Here is a 24,388-nt window from a genome sequence, read left to right on the forward strand (position 1 = left end):
GGAAGAAGAGGAGGAGGAAGAGGGCTGTGGGGTCCCTTGGTGCTCTCTGGGTTTGTCGGTTTCTTGCAGACAGTTCAAGACCCAACTAGCTGACATCATCAGTGCTAATCACACCGGCTGCTTTTGCTAATTCATGAGCGCTAGTTGCCTTACTAGCAGTGACCATGTTACCGAATCTGGGTCATGAAGCACCCCCAGCTGAGAGAGCATGCAGGGCTCTGGGGAGAGTGGGGGTGGGGGGCACTGGGATTGTGTGGCTGGGCTTCTTCTCTGGCCTCTCCAGTGAGGGATGGGGGGGCTGGGGCTGTCCAGCGAGGGTCTGGGGCGAGGGGGGGGGAGTCAGCTGTATGGTAATGAGGACGGGAGGGGCTGGGGCCTCTGCCTTTGTCTGGGAGCAGCCCTGCCTGACTCTGCCCGCCCCTCCCTCCCTCCCTCCGACAGAGGGGACCCCCGGCGGCAGCAGCGGCCTCCTTCGCCCGGCAGTGCCCCGGCCCGAGCCCATCAGCCCCGGCATGACCTCCGGAAACAGCGGCAGTGCTGCCTCCGCCCCCGTGCCCAGCAACGCCCTCCTGCCCCAGAACGGGGAGAGCAAGGCGACCCCCCAGGCCATCGTCCGGCCCCAGATCCTGACCCACCTCATCGAGGGTTTCGTCATCCAGGAGGGGGCTGAGCCCTTCCCGGTACGTAGGTCTCTCTCCCCCCATCTCACTTTCTTTCTCCCTCCCTCCTTCCATCTCTCTCTTTCTTTTTCTCCTTCCCTCCAGCTCTCTCTTTTCTCTCTCTCCATCTCTGTCCCTCCATATGTCTCTTTCTCTCTCTCTCCGTCTCTCTTTTTCTCCCTCCCTTCTTCCATCCCTCTCTCTTTTTTCTCTCTCCTCTCTCTCCATCTCTCTCTCTCTCCATCTCTTTTCATCTCTCTCTTCATTTCTCTCTCCCCGTCACTTTCTTTTTCTCCCTCCCTCCATGTCTCTCTTTTTTCTCTCTCCATGTCTCTGACCCTCCATCTGTCTCTTTTTCTCTCTTTTTCACTCCATCTCTCATTCTCCATCTCTCTCTTTCTCTCTCCCCATCTCTTCATCTGTCTCTCCCCATCTCTCTCTCTCTCTCTCTGTCTCTTTCTCTCTCTCCATCTCTCTCTCTCTTCATCTCTCTCTCTCTGAAAAGGGGGGGCTGTTTAAGGAAATGAGACGGGGTGCAAAATGGATGGGACGAAGGTGTGGGGCAATGGGGGGCGGTGGGGGGCTTCCTTTTGAGGGGTGGGGGCAGGCATCCTAGAGCTTCTCTGGGTGGGGAATTCTGCCTCTTCCTTGACTCTTAGCCCCCCCCCCCCAAATCTTTGAGGGGCTGTGTGGTCTCTCTAACTCCCCCTCCGGCTCTTCCGGGGCCAGGTGGGCCGCTCCTCCCTGCTGGTGGGCAACCTGAAGAAGAAGTATGCGCAGGCCGTGCTGGCGGAGAAGCCTCAGCTGCAGGAGACCACCACCGACTCCGAGTTGGAAGACCCCTACCTACAAGGTGGGCCTGGGAGAGGGGGACCCTGAGCACGCACAGAGCGCCTCCCCGATGCCCTGGGGAGGGTCAGGCACTTTTTTAAAAAATGACTCAGAGATGGAAGTGGTCAGTCCTGGGGAAAGAAGAGGGGTGGTGGTGAAATAGGGACTCTGAGCATGCGCAAAGGGCCTCTCAGCCTGGCATGGAGTGATGCCTTGGGAGGGGCCAGGCAGCAGAAGACCCCCCCTTTTTTTTACACTGGTCTCGTTCCGAAGTTTCTGCACCCACCTGCATTTCCCCCCAAAGTCTCTTAACTTTTGCAGAAGTTTTTAACTGCACATAAAGTTGATTTCCTGAACCTTTTAAAAAAATTTGGGGGGGGGGTCAGGGGCCTTCCCACATAGGGGGGGCCCTCTCCATTATTTCCTTTTTTTCTTCAAGTCACCTGTCGCAAAGAGGCCCCTTTGTTTGGTCCCCAGGAAGGGGTGTGTATGTGCGTGTACTTGCCCTCTGGCCTTGAATGGGTCTATTTCACTCTCTCTCTCCCCCCACCCCAGAATCCAAAGACGAGCCGTCCCCCCCCAAGTTGAAATGCGAGCTTTGCGGCCGACTCGACTTCGCCTACAAGTTCAAGCGCTCGAAGCGATTCTGCTCCATGGCCTGTGCCAAAAGGTACCTCCGCACCCCCCAAAACCCTGTGGGAAGTGGGGGGCCCTTGTCCAGAATTGCAGGGTAAAAACCCCTCAAGCAGGTTTAAAGCGGTGAAGGACAGCCAGGCTGTGATGATTGGCGGCAGAGTCCGCCAGGTGTTGCGGCTGGATTGGGTGACTTTTGTCCACCTGTCGGGTCCTCCAAAACAGTGATTTTCAACCTTTTTTGAGCCACGGCACGTTTTTTATATTTACGAAACCCTGGGGCACACTGAGCGGGGTGGGGGTGGGCTAAAAAAAGTTTGGACAAAAAAATTCTCTCTCCCTTCCTTCCTCTTTCTCTCTCTCTCTCCATCTCTCTTTCTTTCTCTTCCTTCCTTCCTCTCTTTTTTGTTCTCTTTCTCTCCCTCCTTACCTACCTCTATGTCTTTCTCTCTCTCTCCTTCCCTCCCTCTCTTTCTCTCTCTCTCTTGCTTTCTTTCTCTCTTTTGCTCTCTCTCTCTTGCTCTCTCTCTCTCTTGCTTGCTTTCTCTTGTTCTCTTTCTCTCTCTCTTGCTTGCTTTCTCTCTCTCTCTCTCTTTCTTTCTTTCTTTCTCTTGCTTTCTTTCTCTCTCTCTTGCTTTCTTTCTCTCTCTGAGCTTCGCGGCACACCTGACCATGTCTCGCGGCACACTGGTTGAAAAACACTGCTCCAAAAGGACCTGGGAGAGGCAGCAGCTGTGGTTGTGTGAAGGGGTTAAAGTTCTGGTCCAAGTTAGGCTGCCTTCTGCAATTGACCGATGGGGACTTGGGTTTTTTTCTTTTTCTTTTAAAAATCTTTATTAAGTTTCTACATTTAAAAATAGAAAGAAAAGAAAAAACAAGATAGACAAATGAGCATGATGTTTTTTATTACTGTTGTTAGCCGCCCCGAGTCTACGGAGAGGGGTGGCATACAAATCCAATAAGTAAGTAAGTAAGTAAGTAAGTAAGTAAGTAAGTAAGTAAGTAAGTAAGTAAGTAAGTAAGTAAGTAAGTAAGTAAGTAAGTAAGTAAATAAGTAAATAAGTAAATAAGTAAATAAGTAAATAAGTAAATGATAAATAAATAAATAAATACGTAAACAACATACAGAACGTATTCAGTTTCAGTGGTGTTTATATATGCACCTAGATAGCTATTTGTTTATCATCAATTAATACCCTGCTCAAAAAATATATATAAAGGGAACCCTTAAACAACACAATATAACTCCAAGTAAATCAAACTTCTGTGAAATCAAACTGTCCACTTAGGAAGCAACACTGATTGACAGTCATTTTCACCTGCTGTCGTGCACATTCAACTTTGTACAGAACAAAGTATTCAGTGATAATATTTCATTCATTCAGATCTAGGATGTGTTCTTTGAGTGTTCCCTTTATTTTTTTGAGCAGTATATTTTCTTTCGCTACCTATGTATATTTATTTGTTATCCACAGGAACCGAATGTAAACATGCCTGGGATAAACATAGATCCACCCTAAGATAAAATACAGGAAATAGTATAAGGGCAGATGAGATGGACCAGGAGGTCTTTTTCTGCCCTCAATCTTCTACGTTTCTATATATAAGACATAATTTGTCAACCATGTTGTTGAGTCTCCCTATCAAGTGACCTAATATTGAGCATTTGTAAACTATACTCCTCAGTAAGACCTCAGTATTTACAGCCCCTACTTGACAAAATCATACACTGGGACTGTAATAAACAATTATCATATTTTCTTCGGGGTACAAATATATATGTAGTTTCTAGAACCGCTAAGTTTATAGTCAGGGCTGTTCAGATGAGAATACGTTTTATAGAACATATTGGGGTGGCATGCAAAGGAGATGAACTCAAGAATATTTTATATCAGTATCTTAGATTTGTTTAATATAAACCTTTGCACGAGTTATATTCTCATGTTTTACTACTCAATTTTAGCATACTATACTGCATTTTAACTTATTATTTATTCAAATTCCCTCTATTTTAGCCAATTTTATTGTATTTTAACCAGTCACAGTTTTATAACGACCGACGTGGTCCTTTTCCTTGCTTTGATATGGTCAATTGGCTAATCAAATGAAGTTGATATTGATATTGATTGAGTATTTGTATCTAGTGTGTGGAATTGTGGGTTTGTTTTCTTTAGTTCTGTATATTAGAACAAAATTAGGGATTTTGTTTTTCAATGCCGACAGCCATTAAAGATGTTTTGGGATTGCGGCCGATGTATTCCTTGACTTACAATCACAATTTGAGCCCCTAATGCGACATCGAAGTGAGTTTGGCCCCACTCTATGACTTTCTGGGGCTAAGTGCGTCACTGCAGTTGTTAGTCCCACATTGGTGATCGTCTTAAATACAACCCCGTTGTTAAGCATCCGCCGATCACATAACTGTATAATGGTCATAAGCATGAAAAACGGTTGTACGTCGTTTCCGTTTCCGTTTTAAATTTGAACGGTCACTAAATGTAACTCGAGGATTACCCATCATGCTCACATTTATTTCCTACCCATCTCTCTGTTTGAGTTGGCTCCATTTTGGACAACTGGACATTCATTGGGAGTGACATTGGATTAGCCTGGCCTGGGCAAAGTTGGCTCTTCTATGACTGTAGACTTCAACTCTCAGAATTCCTGTGTCAATCATGCCAGCTCAGGAATTCTGGGAGTTGAAGTCCATATGTCATAGAAGAGCCAACTTTGCCTACCTCTAGCCTGGCCTATCTGGGCACACTCGACTCTCCAAGCTAAGCAGGGTCGAGCCTGGCTTCGATTCGGATGGGAGTCTTGCTCTTCCCTCTCCCAGAGCACCGTATTAACCTCTCTGTCCCCTCCACCCTCCCTAGGTATAATGTGGGTTGCACCAAGCGAGTGGGACTCTTCCATCCGGACCGCAGCAAACTGCAGAAACCGAACATGCCTGCGCACTGCCGACGCCGACCCTCCAAGGGAGCCCTTCCCCCGCTCACTAAAGAAAGCAAAAAACCGGTTAGCTCAGCAGGGGGGATGGGTGGGAACGTGAAGGGACTTGGAGTGGGGGGAGGGCGTTTTCTGAAGAGAGCGAAATTCAGAATGGGTTCCGAAGCGGAGAAATTCGGAGGATGGTTTGGTCCTTTTTGGTCTCGTACATAGTCCTCGACTTACAAGAGTTGGCTCAGCGGCCATTCCAAAGTGACCAAAAAAGTGACTTAGGACTGTTTCTTCACACTGCCCACCTCCCCTCGGTCACCCACTTGGCATCTAATTTACTTATTTTATTTATTTATTTATTTATTAGATTTCTAAGTTGCCCTTCTCGAAACGAACTAATTCACTTAACAATCGTGTTTACTAATTTAACACGTCCCGGGATTCCCTTAACAATGTGGAAAGGAAAGTCACAAAAACGGGGCAATGAATTTCTCCCTAGCGTAAATTTTGGCCTCCCTTGGTGGTCGTACGTTGAGGACTCCCGGTCATTCCATGCAGAAGACGCAGTTCTGAGCTAGAAACGGGCACGAGGGTCGCTCTTCTCAGTCTGGTTTGTCTCCTGTTTGGGCCCCGTAGACACCGGCCTCCTTGCCCCCCAGTTCTGCACCCATGGCGGTCCCCGGCTCCCTCCACGGACACGAGGACTCCAGCCGCTGCTCGGACAACTCCAGCTACGAGGAGCCTCTCTCCCCCATCTCGGCCAGCTCCTCGGCCTCTCGGCGGCGGCAGAGTGAGCGAGAGATGGAACTGCCGGATGTCCACTTGCGGGATCTGGTGGGCATGGAGCGCCACTTCCTGCCGAGCGAGCCCACCAAGTGGAACGTGGAGGACGTCTACGAATTCATCCACTCGCTGCCCGGTAAGTGTTTGCCGCTAGACAATGGGCCAACCTTCGCGAGGTCCCAACCGCCTCTCCTGGCCCCACGTTGGGTGGCTTAATTGCCTCTCCCAACAGAAGAGGGGATTGAAGGAGTTTTGGCAATTGCTCTGCATCCGAGGCAGAGAGGGTGCCAGGGGCTGTCTGACAGTTATCAGCTGCCTCTGGAATCTGACCTCAGTTAAGCAACTGTTCTGACCTTGGCCTTCCCAAACCACCAAGCAGACTCCTTGTCCCGACAAAAAAACCCCTCTTTTTTATTGTTGCTGTGAATTCTTCTCATTCACAGCCAGTCTTTCAAGGGTAAATTGACAGCCACAGACTTCATTGGCTTTGCAGAGCTGCCAGGCGGATATCTTCAAACCTTGGCAAGGAGTCTCGGAGACTCACGAACCAATTAATGAACTAATTAACTCCTGCAAACTCCCTCCCCTTTCATTCCCTCTGGGAGGGACCCTGTGGCCTAACTCCCAAGCCAACCCTTCTCCCAGTTGGGTCGTCTGGCAGCTCTGCGCATGCGCACACTGGGAAGAGGCGCCAGCTGCTCCTCTGCCTCTCTGATGCCTGACTCCGAAGGCAGCTAATAACTGTCAGATGGCCCTGGCCCCCTCCCTGCCTCGGACGTAGAGCCTTCCCCAGACTCCAGGACCGGCCCAGGTTCCTCCCCAACCTCCTCACTCTCCGAATCTGGTACCAGGAAGGAATTAGGGGTGTGGGCCGCAAAGTCCTCAGAACTCCCCCCGTTCTCTTAACAGAAAAGCAAAGGGAGGGGGCTGCCAAGCGAGGCTAACGGAGGCCCCCTGCCATGAGTCACGCCCTCTCCAAGTGGCCGGAGATCTCCAAACCTTGCGTGGGACACTTTCGACCTGTCTCGAGTACCTTTGAGCTGATGGGGTTTGTTTCCCGGCCTTGCAGGCTGTCAAGAGATCGCCGACGAGTTCCGCACTCAGGAAATCGACGGCCAGGCGCTGCTGCTGCTGAAGGAAGACCACCTCATGAGCGCCATGAACATCAAACTGGGCCCCGCCCTGAAGATTTACGCCCGCATCTGCATGTTGAAGGATTCGTAGGAGCCGGGGCTGGGGCTGGTGCCGCGGCGTGATGGGTGGACGGGCGATCCGCTCGGGGGAAGGGAGGGGAAGCGAGCTCAGGTGGGTCAGGCCGTTGGGCCGGGACTCCCCCTTCTGGCCAGGTAACGTGAGCACAAAGTGCCCCCTGCGGATGGGGGGAAGAGACAGACCTCCCTCCTTGGGGACCCGATGCCCCGAGGGCCGTGGGGCTGTGTACATACCACAATGACGACAACGATGACCATAGTAACCAGTAGCTTCCCCACCTGCTCCTCTCCCTGCCACAAGAGGGTGGGGAGTGGGACCCCCTGGACAGAGGAGGAGGGAGGGGGCCACCAGGCCCCCACCCCCCATTGGACAAAAATCTCTTGGGAACCTCAAAGCCAAACAGGACCGATGCCTTAAGCTTTTCTGTAGCGCTGTGTGTGTGAGTGTGTGTGTGTGTGTGAGTGCGATATTGGTGCCACCTTGTGCACTTCCCCCATCTCTCTGGCCCCACCTAGCCCCCACCTCATCGGGGGCCGTGCCGCCTTTCCCAGGCAGAAATCTGGACAAAACTCTCCGGTTTGCATCCTTCCTTTCTGCCGTCCATCCTCTTTGTTTTTTTTGGCCTCTCCACTCCACTTTTTGAAACGGGGAGTGGCCCGTCCTGGGTTCTCTCCCTCCCCTTCCAAAAACCTGCTCAGGAGGAGCAGATTCCCCGGATAGCTCAACTTTCCTGGCTGCCTTAAGAAACATTTTTGCATTTGTCACAAGCATCAATTCACACAACACGCACACCACCCTTATTTGCAAAGAGAACCCCCCACCAACGGAGGGGCAGGAGGGGCTGGTTTTCTCTCTGGAAGACGGGGCCGGCCTCCGGGGTGTCAGGAGTGGGTGGCCTTGCCTGGGGCCATCGGGGACGGAAGGGGGCTGCAGCTGAGCTGTGTCCCTCGGTGGTCACCAGTTTTGCAATGCCTTGTTTTTTTCCCCGTGTGCTGGACACTTGCCGAAGCCTTTCCCGGGCTGCAGGAAAAGGACTTTCTATCGTTTCTTCCATCACCTGGTTTTTGAATAAAACATCTTTGGGGTAAAAAAAACACGTGTTTTTTAAAAAAACAGTGATCGGCTGAGCCTCAAAGGCTGAAAAAACCCAATATCCTCCTCCAGAAGTCTCTTTTGGGGAAAAGAGCAGGTGGAAATATCCAGTACTGTCGATTTATTTTTATACGGGAAGATTTGGGGATAGTTTCTAGGAGGCTGTTCGTATTTACTCGTTCTCTTACGGAATTTAAAATGACTCGGTTCCCATTAAGGCGTGGAGGAATAGTGGCCGTGGCTGCTGCGACTGTGTTTGTGGATGATGGGGAATAGAATCCCCCATCCAGCAGGCATCCGATGTTCTCTCCACCCAACATCACTTGTGTCCTCCTCTTGGGCCACAATAGGAAATAACCTCCCTGTTGGTGGTGGTTTGAATTTACTCATAGGTTCTGTAGGCCAATCTGTTCTGGATGATGCCAGCCAAGCTTGATGGAATTAGAAACAGCAAATAGAAACATAGAAGATTTGAGGGCAGAAAAGGACCTTCTGCCCCTATACTGCTTCCTGTATTTTATCTTTGGATGGATCTATGTTTATCGCAGGCATGTTTAAATTCAGTTCCTGTGGCACATCTGCAGGAAGTTTGTTCCAAGCATCTACTACTCTCAGTACAATATTTTCTCACGTAGCTTCTGATGCAACCAGTCCCTGACTTGCGACCGTCTCTTCAAGCTGCTGTTTAAAATTACAACAGTGGTAAAAAACTACTTGTTACTGGTCCTCATACCTAATGGCCTCATGGTCACGGGTTCAAAATCCAGGGTGCGTGGCCACTGTGTTTGATGGCTGCAATGTCCCAGTTTGCTTAAAGGCTCAAGGGATTCACTTAATGACCGGCACAAAAATAGGTTGCAAAAAGCAGCCCGCTCAGAGGGGTGAATTACTTACAGTATTGTATTGGCAGTTCTGTGCTAGCAAAAACTTCAGAAGAGGATTTAGGGGTTGTGATTTCTGACAGTCTCTAAATGGGTGAACGGTGCGGTCAAGCGGTAGGGAAAGCGAGTAGAAGGCTTGGCTGCATAGCTAGAGGTATAACAAGCAGGAGGAGGAAGATTGTGATCCCGCTGTATAGAGCGCTGGCAAGACCCCATTTGGAGTAATACTGTGTCCAGTTCTGGAGACCTCACCTAGGGAAAGAGATGGATAAAATATTGACCAAATTGAAGGGCCACAAAAATGGTGGAAGGTCTTAAGCATAAAACCTATCAGGAAAGACTTCATGAGCTCCATCTGTCTAGTCTGGAGGACAGAAGGGAAATCTGTTAAAGGGTTAAATAAGGTTCAGGAGAGAAGTGTTTTTAATAGGAAAGTGAACATAAGAACAAGGGGGCACCATCTGAGGTTAGTGGGGGGGGGAAAGATCAGAAGCAACGTGAGAAGATATGATTTGACTGAAAGAGTAGTAGATGCTTGGAACAAACTTCCAGCAGACGTGGTTGGTAAATTCACAGGAACTGAATTTAAACATGCCTGGGATAAACATAGATCCACCTTGAGATAAAATACAGGAAGTAGTATAAGGGCAGATTAGATGGACCAGGAGGTCTTTTTCTATGTCAATCTATGTTTCTATGACTTACGCCTGTAACCAGGAAGGTTCATAACTTCGGGTTGTAAGTCAAGGACTTGCTGTGGATTCCTTTGTTTTGACCGGAGGGGCCTGGTGGCGACACAGGTGCTGTTGGCTAAACAAACCTCTTTGAGCTTCATGTGTTGTGGGTGAAAACAGACCTCAGCCTTGCTGGTTTTGCCCACGAAAAGTAGCCGATCCCACACCAAGTCCAGCCCAAGATTGAAAAGACATTTTTATTATTTGCTTTCCACAACAGAGAAGAAATACAAAGCAACTTTTAAAAAGTGATCATTTCTCATATATTGGGAATATTATTTTTAATTTTTTTCTGAGCGATGCAAACGGTTGCCCACCAGACCAAGGGGTCAGTCTCTGCCTTTTTTCCACAGCATGAGTGTTTTAGAAATTGGGAGGAAGGAGGTTCCCGCTATATATTTTTTTAAAAAAACATTTTTTTTTCATTAACAAGGGCACTAGCTAGATGCTTCCTGGGCTTTTATATATATATATATATATAAAAGATGTTAACAATATGTATAAGAGTCTTATTTACACAGTTATTAACATGCCAAAAAAAAAGAGAGGAGAGGATACAATATTGAATATCATACAACATCAATTCAAAACTGAGAAAGAAAAATATTTTTTTAAAAAAAGAAGGGAGGAGGAAGGGCCAAATCAGTATAAAGAAAGAAACAACCTGCTTTTAAAAAAACCGATTTTAAGGCGTAAAAATATTTTTTTCCTTTTTTAAAAAAGAAATATCTTTTTTTAAAAAACAACAACAACCCAACAGGGATTGCAAAGGGGAGATTTAGAGAGGTGGATTTTCAGTTGTGTCGATTGAGGTGGGGGGGGGTCTTCCTCCCCTTACCCTATTTAGACAAAACATTGAGGTTTGGCTAAAAACCAGGCAAGGGACCAGAGTTGCATTTGGGTTTGTGCCTGCGAAATTTTTGCAAGGGGGGTGGGAGGGGGAGAGGCAGCCATGTAGTTTTGGTTTCGGAAGGATGGAAGCAAAATTCAGCCAAAGAGCATTTTTTTCCCAGCATTTTTTTTGAGGGGGGGGGGAGTCTGGCTATTTTTCTTGAAATGGAGTCTGTCCTGTGCCCCCCGCCCCAATGCAAAAACCACGCCAGAAACCAGGAGGGCATAACTGAAGCTCAGTTTCTCAACTATGGTCAATCCCAGAATTTTCCCGGTGATAACCCGTTCTTTTCTGTGCCCTGCTTACTCTCTTATGATCCCTTCCTCTGCGAGCTCTCTGCTCTGGGTGGGAAAAAAGGCGACAGGGACAGCCAGGGAATTCTGGGAGTTGAAGTATTCAAGTGGCTGCGGGTGGGGTAATACTTCCCCCCCCTTGAGAATTTTTGGTGGGTTTTGGATGCCGGCAAGGTTGGGGAGCTAAAGTCCTGCCCGAAAAGTGATGGGGCTTCGTCAGAGGCCACGATCTCTAGCAACGCCTCTTACAAACTGACGTGGTTGTGCCAAAGCCCCCCTGCATGTGAGAGAAAGGAAGGGCCTGGATTGCTACGGGGTGACTTCCAACTCTATAGGTCAGTGTTTCCCAACCTTGGCAACTGGAAGGTATTTGGACTTCAACTCCCAGAATTCCCCAGCCAGCATCAAGTTGCCGAGGTTGGGAAACACTGCTATAGGTCAGCGATGGCAAACCTTGTGTCCCAAAAACGGGAGTGCGCATTCATGCTAGCGCACAAGCATGCTAGCACGCAACCCCACGATGTGTTCCATACTGCCCATGTGCCCCCCGGTTAGACCGTTTTTCACCTTCACCTTTTTCACCTACTTGAGGCCTCCGGGGTGCAAAAAACGGCCCAACAGGCAAACTGAAAGTTCAGAAAAACGGACTTCTGGTTTGACCGCTGGATTATTTTTTGCACTACGGAGGGTCCAGGAAAGTCCCCACAGGGTGAAAACGGCCTTCCACGAGGCTGAAAAATCAGCCGGCCAGCTCATGCATGGCCTCACATACCCTCAGATATGGCTGCGTGTGACGCAGGTTCGCCATCACGGCTATACATACTCCCTGACTTATAGCTGGTCACCGTTATAGAAAACTATAACTATAACAAGTGGTGTACACTTAATGCAGTGTTTTTCAACCAGTGTGCCGTGGCACACTAGTGTGCCGCGAGACATGGTCAGGTGTGCCGCGAAGCTCAGAGAGAGAAAGAAAAAGCAAGAGAGAGAAAGAAAACAAGAGAGAAAGCAAGCAAGAGAAAGAAAGCAAGAGAGAAAAAGAAAGCAAGAGAGAAAGAACGAGAGCAAGAAAGCAAGAGCAAGCAAGAGAAAGAAAGCAAGAGAGAGAGAAAGAAAGCATGAGAGAAAGAACGAGAGAAACAAAACAAGAGAGAGAGAGAAAGAAAGCAAGAGAGAAAGAGAACGAGAGAAAGAAAGCAAGAGAGAGCAAGAGAGAGAAAGAAAGCAAGAGAGAGAGAGAGAGAAACAGAGGGAGGGAAGGTGGGAGAGAAAGACATAGAGGGAACTAGGGAGGGAGAGAGAAAGAGAGCAAAAAAGAGGAAAGAAGGAAGAGACAAAAAAAGAGGGATGGAGAGAGAGAGAAAAAAAGAGGGAGAGAAAGAGGGAGAGAGAAATAGAGCGAAAGGGAGGGAGAGAATTTTTTTGTCCAAACTTTTTTTAGCTAAACCCCCCCCCCCCCATGTGCCCCATGGTTTTGTAAATGTAAAAAATGTGCCGCGGCTCAAAAAAGGTTGAAAATCACTGACTTAATGAATACAGTGTTCGTTTTCCACCACCATGTACTCTTAACAACTGCTGCAAAAAAAGGTAAAATTCAGTTGGCCCTGGGAGGTACCCATTTTACGACTGTTACACAACTTAACAACTGTAATGTGCAGGCTCTGTTAAGAGTTGTAAGCAGGATTACCCGTAGGCCTGAGATTGAAAAGCTGCATAATCGCTTTTTTTTGCCCCTGGGGAAGACCACTTCTAAGGCTCTGGGATGATTCCCCCTCCTGTAAGATAAGATAAACGAGTTTCCCGCAAGTGGGTTTTTTCTCACCACAGTCACCTTTTGCCCCCAACACCAACTTGGAGGCGTAGAAGCGCCTGTTGATGCACCTTTTGGTCATCTAGGGATGAATTAGGACCACCACAAAGTGGGAGGGACAGACTTGATTGGGGGGAGGGCAGGGGAAGAAATGACAAAGGGATCCCGCTGTCGTCCCCCCTCGAAGACTCACTTGGCCAAGCTGCATACCCATACTCGAGCAAAGACAATGGCTTTCCAACTCTAGAACATCCCAACCACCTAGTAGTAGCTTGGCTAAAACACTTGTGTGGAAGAACTATCCCCCAAGTGCCTGTCCCCCTAGAGCTGTGCCCCCGTTCGCTGCCAGGGCAGGTGCCAACCTTGTCTTCTGTACAGGATGTATCTCGTCCAATTGTCTCGTCCCCAACAGGCCACCAGGGTGTCAAACCCACGTCTAATGCAGCGGACGTTCCTGACGTACTGTTCCAAGTGCTCTGGTTCTCTCGTGTTTGTCCCCCCCCCAACCCCCACCCCGCCCCAATGCGTACAGGATCTCCCCACCGAGTTTTTTGCAATCTTCTCCAAGCTTTCCCTCTCTCGGAAAAGATCAGAAGTTAGTTCCGTTTTCCGCACAAGACAGGTCCACGGTTCCTCCCCTGACGTTGCACCAGCCGTGAGTTGGGTACAGGCTGAGCCACATTTGGTGCGTGGCATTGTCGCGTCCGCCAGGCTGCGCCTCTTTCTTCTCTTGATGCTTTCTGGGATGTCGGGCCTCCTTCCAACTTAGCACCAAAATACTCTGCGGTACTGGTCCAAGAAGACCCACAATGGATCCAGAGGGATCATGTGCTCTGTGTCAGAGAGATCTCTCAAATCTACACCAAACTTTGTTTTTGTTCTTTTGTTTTTTGGAGAGGGAAGAAAAACAATCCGAACTGAAGTGAGGGAATACGGGGGAAAACAGAACGCCGCGATCCCAGAAAACGGTGCTGCAGGAGAAGCGAGGATGGGGAGGGTTGAAAGTGCTGTGGAATTGTCTTTGGTTGTCCCCAATGTCAAAAGAGGACACGTCCCCTCCACAGGGGGCCTAAGTTGCTTGGGGGAGGAGGGTGAATTAGGGGGTGGGGAGGGGGGTCTCTTGGTCCTCCTGAGCTCAGTGCTGTAGACTGTCAAGAAATCTGAGGAAACAGCACAGGGTGAGCGCTATGGCGGTTTTGCATAATCCGAAGTTCTCCGTCTCGCTTCCCCCCTTTCTCGTTTCGGGCATTCATGAAGGTCCGTCGCGCGAGGGGAAGGCCGCTGCTTCTCCACGTCTCAGATGAGGGATATCCGAACGGGGATGCCGGGAGACTCCGTCCTCTGAGGAGAGTGTTGGCTCACCAGGTGCTCCACCACCGTATGTTTTGACATGTGCTTCATCAAATACGTCTCCTGGGGAGAAAGAGGGGAAAGGTACAAATGAGCCCCAACTTGGGTTTGTCCACCTACCATTCAGGACTGGAAAAAAGTGACTGTTTTCACACTTAACGGCCATGCAGCATGGCCGTGGTCATTCGATCAAAATTTGGACACTTGGCAACAGGTGTTGCAGCCCGCTGGTGGCCAGTGGACCTGGCAGCATATTCGGACAGTGGGGAGGTTGGGGAGGAGCCGGGGCCAGTCCTGGAGTCTAGGGAAGGCTTGGACAAGGGCTCTGCATCCGAGGCAGAGAGGGGGCCAGGGCCGTCTGACAGTTATTAGCTGCCTTCGGAGTGAGGCATCGGTGGCGCAGAGGAGCAGCTGGAGCCTCTTCCCAGTGTGAGCTGCCAGGGGAAGGGGACAGCTGAGGAACAAGGGTCCATTTGGGAGGAAGGCCACAGGTGGACGATGAATGGCCCCTCCCAGAGGGAACGAAAGAGGAGCGACTGGGGAGGGGAGTTTGCAGGAGACAATCAGTTTGCTTAATTAGTTCATTCCTACACTTTTGCTAAGTATTGTGGCGTCTGAAATACAACGGCCCGGCCACTCGGCCACTCTCCAAGCCTGATAAGGGTCAGTAATTGTGAACTACCTTGAAAGACTTTGCTGGAGAGAAATTCACTGTATATTAAAGAGGTTTTCTCGGGGCAAGGAATCTGCTTTGTGGTTTGGGGAAAGCCTCCATCAGACCAATCAGTGTGGACCTATGACGGTCACAGTGGGGGTCATATGATCTCCTGATGAGTCTCAAAATGGGTGAGCAGTGTGGTCGGGCAGTAGGAAAAGCAAGTAGGATGCTTGGCTGCATAGCTAGAGGTATAACAAGCAGGAAGAGGGAGATTGTGATCCCCTTATATAGAGCGCTGGTGAGACCACATTTGGAGTACTGTGTTCAGTTCTGGAGACCTCGCCCACAAAAAGATATTGACAAAATTGAACGGGTCCAAAGAGGGGCTACAATAATGGTGGAAGGTCTTAAGCATAAAACGTATCAGGAAAGACTTAATGAACTCAATCTATATAGTCTGGACTCTGGAGGACAGAAGGAAAAGGGGGGACATGATCGAAACATTTAAATATGTTAAAGGGTTAAATAAGGTTCAGGAGGGAAGTGTTTTTAATAGGAAAGTGAACACAAGAACAAGGGGACACAATCTGAAGTTAGTTGGGGGAAAGATCAAAAGCAACGTGAGAAAACATTATTTCACTGAAAGAGTAGTAGATCCTTGGAACAAACTTCCAGCAGACGTAGTTGGTAAACCCACAGGAATTGAATTTAAACATGCCTGGGGATAAACATAGATCCATCCTAAGATAAAATACAGGAAATAGTATAAGGGCAGACTAGATGGACCATGAGGTCTTTTTCTGCCGTCAATCTTCTATGTTTCTATGAGCAAAGTTAACGGGAATGCCCAATCCGCTTAACAACTGTGTTACAAACTGCAGAGATTCACTTATATAACAACGGCAAGGAAAGGTTGTGAAAGGGAGCAAAACTCACTCAGCTGGTTTAGCCATGGAAATTTTAGACTCAATTGTTATTATCGCAAGGCGAGGATCGGCTGTACAGAGTGCTAAGTGGGGACCCGAAGGGAGCAGGAGTGTGGCACCCACAGTTTGGAATAATATGGCCATTTCCTCCTCCTGGATCAGGGTCACCCCCAATGTCCTGCTGGAGGCACTGGGACAATCTGCAACGTCCCAGTTTTCCAAACTACGATGAGTTAACTACAACTGGGCGAAGGCACGATTAGTAGATTAGATTAGATTAGATTTATTGGATTTATATACCGCCCCTCTCCGCAGACTCGGGGCGGCTCACAACAATAGCAAAAAGACAGTACATAGTGACAAATCCAATGCCCACCAATCCAATTACAATTTTAAGTTAAGAAATTCATAAAACAATCCCAATGTATATAAAAAACAAGCACACAATCAATCAAACAGCAAAACAACATGGGCAAGGGGGAGATGTTTTAGTTCCCCCATGCCTGACGGCAGAGGTGGGTTTTAAGGAGTTTCCGAAAGGCAAGGAGGGTGGGGGCAATCCTAATCTCAGGGGGGAGCTGGTTCCAGAGGGTCGGAGCCACCACAGAGAAAGCTCTTCCCCTGGGTCCCGCCAGATGACATTGTTTAGTCCAGTGTTTCCCAACCTTTTTGGAGCCGCGGCACATTTTTCATATTTTCAAAATCCTGGGGAATATTTGGGGGGGAGGGCTAAAAAAAGTTTGGACAAAAAAATCTCTCTTCCTCCCTTTCGCTCTATTTCTCTCTCCCTCCCTCTTTCTCTCTCTTCCTTCCTTTCTCTCTCCATCCCTCTTTCTTTCTTCCTTCCTTCCTCTCTTTCTCTCTCCCTCCTTCCCTCCCTCTATGTGTTTCTTTCTCCCTCCTTCCCCCCCTCTTGCTCTCTCTCTTGCTTTCTTTCTCTCTCTCTGTCTCTCTTGCTATCTCTCTCTCTCTCTCTATTTCTCTCTTACTATCTTTCTCTCTCTCTCTCTCTTGTATCTCTCTCTCTCTTTTTCTCTGTCTCTCTTGTTATCTCTTTCTCTCTCTCTCTTGCTATCTCTCTCTCTCTTGCTCTCTCTTTCATTTGCTATCTCCCTTTCTCATTCCTTTCTCTCCCTCTTTCCTTTCTATCTCTCTTTTTCTCCCTCCTTCATATCTTCTTTCTCTACCCTCTTCCTCCCTCTTTCCTTTCTCCCCCTCCCTTTCTCTTCCTTTTTCTTTATCCTTTCTACCTCTTACTCTTTCTTTCTCTCCCTCCTTCATTCAATTTTCTCTCTCTCCCTCCCTTTCCTTTCTCTCCCTCCCTTGTTCTCCCCTGGGGCTGCCTGTGCCTGCCCTGCACCACCCAACCCGGATGGACAGCCCCCGGTCGTCGGTTCGTCAACCCCCCCCCACGGAGGGAGATCAGGCTGGCGAGGGTGGTAGATCTGCGTCCCCAGCCACTGGAGGGAAATCGGGCTGGTGGGGGCGGCGAATCCACCTCCCCAGCCGGGCGGAAGGAAATCGGGCTGGCGAAGGCGGTGGATCCGCATCCCCAGCCACCGGAGGGAAATCGGGGCGGCGAATCCACTTCCCCAGCCGCGCGGAGGGAAATCGGGCAGGCGGGTGGGCAGCCGTGGCTCCCTGCGTGCCCCTGGAAAAGGGTGCGCGGGGGGGGCATTTTGGGGTGCACTGGCTCAGGCATGCGCAGCCTACAGGGAACGGTGCCCGGGGCCTCTGCAGCCGGCAGCCTCCCGTTCCCGCTGCCAGTGCCCTCCCACTGGACCCCAAAGGAGATTTGTTGCCGCCCCTGCCAGGGAAGCTCCAGCTGGGCGCGAAGAATAAAGCTCAGCTTCCGGTCTCAGAAGCTGAGCTTCGCGGCACACCTGATCATGTCTCGCGGCACACCGGTTGAAAAACACTGGTTTAGTCGACGGGACCCGAAGAAGGCCGACTCTGTGGGACCTAACTGGTCGCTGGGATTCGTGCGGCAGAAGGCGGTCCCGAAGATATTCTGGTCCGGTGCCATGAAGGGCTTTATACCCTTGTACCTCTGGCTCCTGGCAAGTCCCTCCAATGCTCAACACTGGGGAAGCTTCCCACTAGAGGTGTAACCATCCAAGGTGCATCATATTCAAAAACTCAGCCTTTCCCACTTGGTGCCTTCAAACCCTACCACAAATTTAAGGGCAACTGCGACTTTTCCCTTCTGCTTTGGGTCTTTTGTTGCAAACATCGCCAGTTGGATCTCTACAGAAACCCCCTTTGCTCTCCCGTGACATTCGCAACCTGGGTCACTTACCGAAGTGTATGCTCGTCCACACATGCTGCAGCAGTAGGCTTTTGCATGCTTGATTGCATGCGCTGAGAGGTGGATCTGAAGCGAAGCAGAATCTGAGTACGCCCGGTAGCAATTTGGACATTTGTAGGGTTTGTCTTTGTTATGCTGCCGTTGGTGTGACTGCAGGGAGTGAAAATGGGAGGAGAAAGGTAAAACGCAAGGCACAGCCTCTATGTTGTGGCGTGGCACAAAGGTAACACAGCCAGAGAATAAATATGAGTCCCTTTATTAGCTCCAACTTTGCCCCCAACGTCCATTTTATACTCTCCTGTCTGGAGAGAAAACTCTCCCACAAACTAATACTCCTGTCCAATCGTTATAAGCAAAAAACCCATCAAATTATGAATCCAATAAGGCAAGATAAGGTAATTTGTTGTGGTTAGCTCTGGCCCAGCTCCTGCCCAAGGGAATGTGCAGGTGGATGTGGGGGAGACATCCACGTGCCGCAGGCCTATTTTGCTCCCAATGGAATCTGCCGATGAAGCCTCCTCTGACCAAGGCAGCATGAGTGACAGGGAAGAGAGGAGTTTGGCAGACAGCCCAGGAGATCAATCATCTGTATCATCCTTGGATTCTGAACAAGAATTAATGACACATCCACGCATGCGTAGAGTGATGCATAGGAGACAACAACTAAAGGATTATTACAAGAGAAAAGGAGGCCACCTGTGGTTGGTAATTAGGGCTGCTGCTATAAATAGCAGCGTGTGGGTTTGGCCGTTGTGAAAGAGTATCTGATCGCAGTTCTTCAGGAATCCTGTGTTGCTGGTTTCTGGACTTTGTTGATTTTTCACGCCCTTGAAAACAAAGCAGAGCAACGCGTGTGTGTGTGTATGTGTGTGTGTGTGTCTCACTTCATTGGAAGAAGAAAAGGTGTGAAGTTTCTTCACAGCTGCTACCTAAGTACTTAATGACTGCTTAAGGGAAATTGTACAGACTACCCGGTTGTTTTGGGACGAGTGCTCTTTGCAATACAAAAAGAGTGCTTAGTTTATTTTGAATTTTGGGATAAAGAACATTGTTTTGAATTTTCAAACGCGTGTGTGTCTGAAATTTGTACCCTTGAATTTTCGGGAGGCTCCTACCAGAGAGCCCGGCAGAACAGTAATTAATCCCGCAGGGCAAGCAAGATATGGAGTTCTAGAAGTGAAGTAGCACTGCAGTAAATCAAAACAGTTGGGAAGATGCCGGGAACTCAAAATTAATTCAATGTTTGTTCTCAACAAATGTCCCTCCCAACTGCCTCTCCTTTAAACTCCATCCCCAGGTGTGCCTTGTGAAAGGAATCGGGCCATTTCAGGACACTTAATCTTCCAGCAAGCCCGTCCACATGATGGCTGGAGAGTGAAAGAGAGTGGAAAGGGCCTGAGATGGGCAAGCAGAAGAAAGGCTTCTCTCTGGACCTCGGGGGCTAGGGATGATGGCGACGCCAGAGTCCGGCATTCGGGAAGGGCTTGTGGTGCCGACCAGCGCCAAGGAGCTGCAGTTAGTGGGATGAAAGAGTGACATGCAGCTCCAGAGCCATTAGGGAGACAGAGATCCCACATCCAAGCCGTGGCCTCAACTTCCCGTTGTGTCTCCTGCCGTCCCTTGTTGTTGGCTCCCCCAATCCTTCCACTCACCTGGAGGTTAGAGAGCTGCGTGAAAGCCTTTTCACAACCACCATGCGGGCACTTATACGGTCTGTCTCCGGTGTGGATTCTGAAAGGCAGCAAGACACGGGAATCGTTTCACAAAGCCTATTCTATTCTTTTTATATTTTCCATTCCATTCCATTTCTATATTCTGTAGTCTATATTCTATTCTATTCTATTCTTCTATTCTATTCTTATTCCTTTCTATTCTATTCTCTATTCTATTCTTTTCTATTTTCAATTCCATTCCTATTCTATATTCTGTATTCTATATTCTATTTTTCTATTCTATTCTTATTTCTTTCTATTCTGTTCTCTATTCTATTCTTTTCTATTTTCCATTCCATTCCTATTCTATATTCTAAATTCTATTCTACTCCATTCTTCTATTCTATTCTTATTCCTATTCTATTCCTATTCCATTCCATTCTATTCTCTATTCTATTTTTTTTCTATTTTCCATTCCATTCCTATTCTATATTCTAAATTCTATTCTACTCCATTCTTCTATTCTATTCCTATTCCATTCCATTCCATTCCCTATTCTATTTTTTTTCTATTTTCCATTCCATTCATATTCTTTGTGCTGTATTCTGTACTGTATTCTATTCTACTCTATTCTATTCTTATTCCTATTCTATTCTATTCCTATTCCTATTCTATTCTTCTATTCTATATGCTATTGCAATATAGTTTATATCAAGGGTCCCCAAACTTGGCAACTTTAAGACTTGTGGACTTCAACTTCCAGATTTGGACAGTGAGGAGGTTGGGGAGGAGCAGGGGCCAGTCCTGGAGTCTAGGGAAGGCTTGGACAAGGGCTCTGCATCCGAGGCAGAGAGGGGGCCAGGGCCATCTGACAGTTATCAGCTGCCTTCGGAGTCAGGCATCGGTGGGGCAGAGGAGCAGCTGGAGAATTCTGGGAGTTAAAGTCCACAAGTCTTAAAGTTGCCAGGTTTGGGGACCATTGGTCTATATTCTATTCTGCTATTCTCCTCTCCTCTCCTAATTATGAACCATCTTGAAAGCCTTTCCTGGAGGAATCCTCTGAACATGAAATAAAAGAGGTTTTATTGGGGTGAGGAGCCTGCTTCGCGGTTTGGGGACCACTCGCAGCTCTGCCCCTTCCTCGCAGCCCGACTTCTTTCCACTGGGCTCCCCTCCAAAGGCCTCCCCCTGCCCCGCCTCTGGCCTCCGAAGGTCCCGAGCTCTACCTGGTGTGCTGCTGGAGGTGAGAGAGCTGCCGGAAGGACTTCTCGCAGTAGGAGCAGTGGTAGGGCTTGACCCCCAGGTGGATGCGCAGGTGTTGGGCCAGGTAGGAGGCGTTGGCAAAGGACTTGGAGCAATGTGGGCACTTGTGCGGCTTGGCCTCCGTGTGCGACTTGGAGTGGATCTGCATCTCCGACTTGGTGAAGAAGGTTAGCGGGCAAATTTTACACCTGAGGAGCGAGGAAGGGGGGGTCAGGGCAGGGGTCGGTCACCTGAAACCCTCAAAGAGCCACAAGGGCCCCAACCGAAAGCCCCCCCCTCATTCGATTCTGGAGCCGACTGGAAAACCCACATATATACACAATAGTATAAGTTGTTGAGTCTACAAATACATAAACCAGCATTTAGCACAAAACATTCACCTGAAACATAACAGTAATAGTAGAGAATAATCAGAGAGAGAGAATGAGAGAGAGAGACACACACACACACACATGCTTCTGGCTCTCTCTTGTGGCTAACTGCAACATTAACTCTTAAAGCTATAGTGTTATAATTCATTTAAACATACATTGAGTTTCTTTATATACAGTGGTACCTCTACTTAAGAACGCCTCTACTTACGAACTTTTCTAGATATGAACTGGGTTTCAAGATTTTTTTTTTTGCCTCTTCTCAAGAACCATTTTCCGCTTACAAACCCGAGCCTCCGAAACTGTAACCAGAAAAGGCGGGGAGAAGCCTCTGTGGGGCCTCTCTAGGAACCTCCTGGGAGGAAACATGGCCGGAAAAGGCAGGGAGAAGCCTCTGTGGGACTCTCTAGGAATCTCCTGGGAGGAAACAGGGCCTGAAAAGGTGGGGAGAAGCCTCCGTGGGGCCTCTCTAGGAATCTCCTGGAAGGAAACAGGGCCTCCACCCTCCCTGTGGTTTCCCCACTAACACACATTATTTGCTTTTACATTTGATTCCTATGGGAAAAATTGCTTATTCTTACAAAGTTTTCTACTTAAGAACCTGGTCATGGAATGAATTAAGTTCGTAAGAAGAGAGACTCCTGTATTGCCAAACCCAACCACTTATGCAAATAGCACTAACAAAACCACCCGTTTGTTCCAAGATGCGCCAGTGACCGGCAGCCCATTTTCCCCACCTACCTGTACGTCTTCCCTTCTTTGCCGATGTCTCCGGAAGCTAAGATGGGATAGGGGACCACGAGGACCGGGTGTCCCGTGGGGTGCTCGGCCTTGATCTTCTTGCGGCCTCGTTCGCTCTTGGGGGCCCCCAGCAGGCTGTGGCTCTGGATTGTCTTGATGGAGTCCAACAGCGGGGGGCTGGTGATCCCCGAAATGAGGGTGGGCGAGGAGGCGATGAGGTGGCTCTGGCTGGAGGAGGTGGGGGTGGAGGGGGTGCTGGTGCCCGTCCCCGTGCTGGACTCGGAAGTGCTGACGGCGGGAGTGCGGGACCCCAGCCCCAAACCTGGAAGTCGGGGAGGGGGAAAGGCTAAGCAAATTCCTCCAAAGGGAGGAAGAGGAAGGAGTCAACATTTAGCCCAGTTCTCCTCTCTTTTAATATTTTTAAGGAGATTTTAATTTTTTAAATTAAAATTTTTAATTTTTAAATTAAAATTTTTAATTTTTTAAATTAATTTGTAGAAACAGGTCTACAAAAAAAATCACAATTGACCTTGTACTTTTCTGAATCATTTTTTTGTTTTGATTTCAAAAATTTATATAGTTTTTCTGCAGCAGGTATAATTTCCATGGAGCAGCAGCGTTATACGGTATTTAACTCTGCTAAACCAATAATTCCCTCAACACTGTCAAACTATTTACAAAGCCTGCATTACTATTACTGTTAGCTTTTTCTTATCATTCCTGTCACCCTTCCCCCCCAGTTATGACTGTATGACTGTAACATGTCACTTGTATCCTTACGATTTTTATTCATATCGATTGTTTCTTCATTGCTTATTTGACCCCTACGACAATCATTCAGTGTTGTACCTCATGGTTCTTGACAAATGTCTCTTTTCTTTTATGTACATTGAGAGCATCTGCACCAAAGACAAATTCCTTGTGTGTCCAATCACACTTGGCCAATAAAGAATTCTATTCTATTCTTATTTTCTTATTCTATCCCATTCCATTCTATTCATTATTCTATTCTGTTCTATTCTATTCCATTCATTATTCCATGCTATTCTATATGCAATATGCTGACAACATTAAGAAAACAGTAATGACCATAACCATTGAAAATGTAGAAATAACGTAATAAAAGAAATTCCTTCTATATCAGAAAGTTTATGTGATAGAGCAAAACAAAGCATATTTTGTTGCGAGCCGCTCCGAGTCTCCGGAGAGGGGCGGCATACAAATCTAAATAATAATAATAATAATAATAATAATAATAATTATTATTATTATTATTATTATTATTATTATTATTATTTTGGAATCAGCACATCACTCCATAAAACAGGCATATCACCATTGCCAATTATTATTTTTGTGTTAACTGGTGTTATGGACATAATTCTCTTGTTAAAAGAGAAGGTTGCCAAATCAGGGTGTGGCCATTTAATGCCTGCACCCTCGATGTTGAACGTTCTGGTTTTTCATGGTGGGTATAAACTGAGGAATATCTACAGCTCTGCCCTCTTTAGCACCGGTTTCACCCGCTCACCGAAACCATGAGGACTAGCGCCTTGACCAAACCCTTCCGTTTCCCTACCTGTGACGGTGCTGGTGGCCGGGCGCGCGTGGAGGGCCACGTCCGGCTGGGGAACCGCCTGGGGGTGAAGGCCCGGGACTTGCTGGAGCTTGGGAATGGACATGATGGAAGGGCTGCCCTCTGCGGGCGAAGGGGGCACCAGCAGGGGCTGCTGGGAGGACACCGAGGTGGGGGGCAGGTGGTGGGGTCGGATCTTTTCCGCCATGAGCTGCTCCTTGATTTTATTGATGAGGACTAGGTTGTCCAGCTGGGGACAGAAGAGAAGAGAATGACCGACCTAGAACGACCGACCGACAGTCGTGGCTTAAAACAGGGGGGGTCAGGCTAGATGACCTTCAAACACCCCTGCAACTCATGCGCTTGGCAGAGGGAACCCAAATTAGAAACATAGAAACATAGAAGTCTGACGGCAGAAAAAGACCTCATGGTCCATCTAGTCTGCCCTTATACTATTTTCTGTATTTTATCTTAGGATGGATATATCTTTATCCCAGGCATGTTTAAATTCAGTTACTGTGAATTTACCAACCACGTCTACTGGACGTTTGTTCCAAGGATCTACTACTCTTTCAGTAAAATAATATTTTCTCATGTTGCTTTTGATCTTTCCCCCAACTAACTTCAGATTGTGTCCCCTTGTTCTTGTGTTCACTTTCCTATTAAAAACACTTCCCTCCTGGACCTTATTTAACCCTTTAACATATTTAAATGTTTCAATCATGTCCCCCCTTTTCCTTCTGTCCTCCAGACTATACAGATGGAGTTCATTAAGTCTTTCCT

The 24,388-nt window shown here is 48.2% G+C and overlaps 2 protein-coding genes across 19 annotated transcripts in view; one reads left to right on the forward strand and one right to left on the reverse strand.

Annotated features, from left to right (window-relative positions):
• The window catches only part of PHC2 (polyhomeotic homolog 2), a 52,008-nt gene extending 43,856 nt beyond the window's left edge, over nt 1-8,152 (forward strand). For 4 of the 5 annotated variants that reach the window (XM_070758987.1, XM_070758989.1, XM_070758992.1 and 1 more), the window contains 6 exons: nt 442-680; nt 1,389-1,512; nt 2,046-2,160; nt 5,000-5,141; nt 5,700-5,982; nt 6,916-8,152. In XM_070758987.1, coding sequence (XP_070615088.1) covers nt 442-680; nt 1,389-1,512; nt 2,046-2,160; nt 5,000-5,141; nt 5,700-5,982; nt 6,916-7,070 — 1,058 coding nt within the window. In that variant the 3' untranslated portion in view covers nt 7,071-8,152. The remainder of the gene's footprint in view (nt 1-441; nt 681-1,388; nt 1,513-2,045; nt 2,161-4,999; nt 5,142-5,699; nt 5,983-6,915) is intronic. The other variant, XM_070758988.1, reaches the window with a different exon arrangement.
• Nucleotides 8,153-9,948: 1,796 nt separating this feature from the next.
• The window catches only part of ZNF362 (zinc finger protein 362), a 28,552-nt gene continuing 14,112 nt past the window's right edge, over nt 9,949-24,388 (reverse strand). For 12 of the 14 annotated variants that reach the window (XM_070759001.1, XM_070758996.1, XM_070758999.1 and 9 more), the window contains 6 exons: nt 23,609-23,855; nt 22,030-22,375; nt 20,881-21,105; nt 19,655-19,733; nt 17,994-18,152; nt 9,949-14,173 (listed from right to left, as the gene is read on the reverse strand). In XM_070759001.1, the coding sequence (XP_070615102.1) occupies nt 14,057-14,173; nt 17,994-18,152; nt 19,655-19,733; nt 20,881-21,105; nt 22,030-22,375; nt 23,609-23,855 (1,173 nt within the window). In that variant the 3' untranslated portion in view covers nt 9,949-14,056. The remainder of the gene's footprint in view (nt 14,174-17,993; nt 18,153-19,654; nt 19,734-20,880; nt 21,106-22,029; nt 22,376-23,608; nt 23,856-24,388) is intronic. The other 2 variants (XM_070759005.1, XM_070758995.1) reach the window with 1 other exon arrangement.

Source organism: Erythrolamprus reginae, chromosome 8 (assembly GCF_031021105.1).
Source record: "Erythrolamprus reginae isolate rEryReg1 chromosome 8, rEryReg1.hap1, whole genome shotgun sequence".
Taxonomy (NCBI): Eukaryota; Metazoa; Chordata; class Lepidosauria; order Squamata; family Dipsadidae; genus Erythrolamprus; species Erythrolamprus reginae.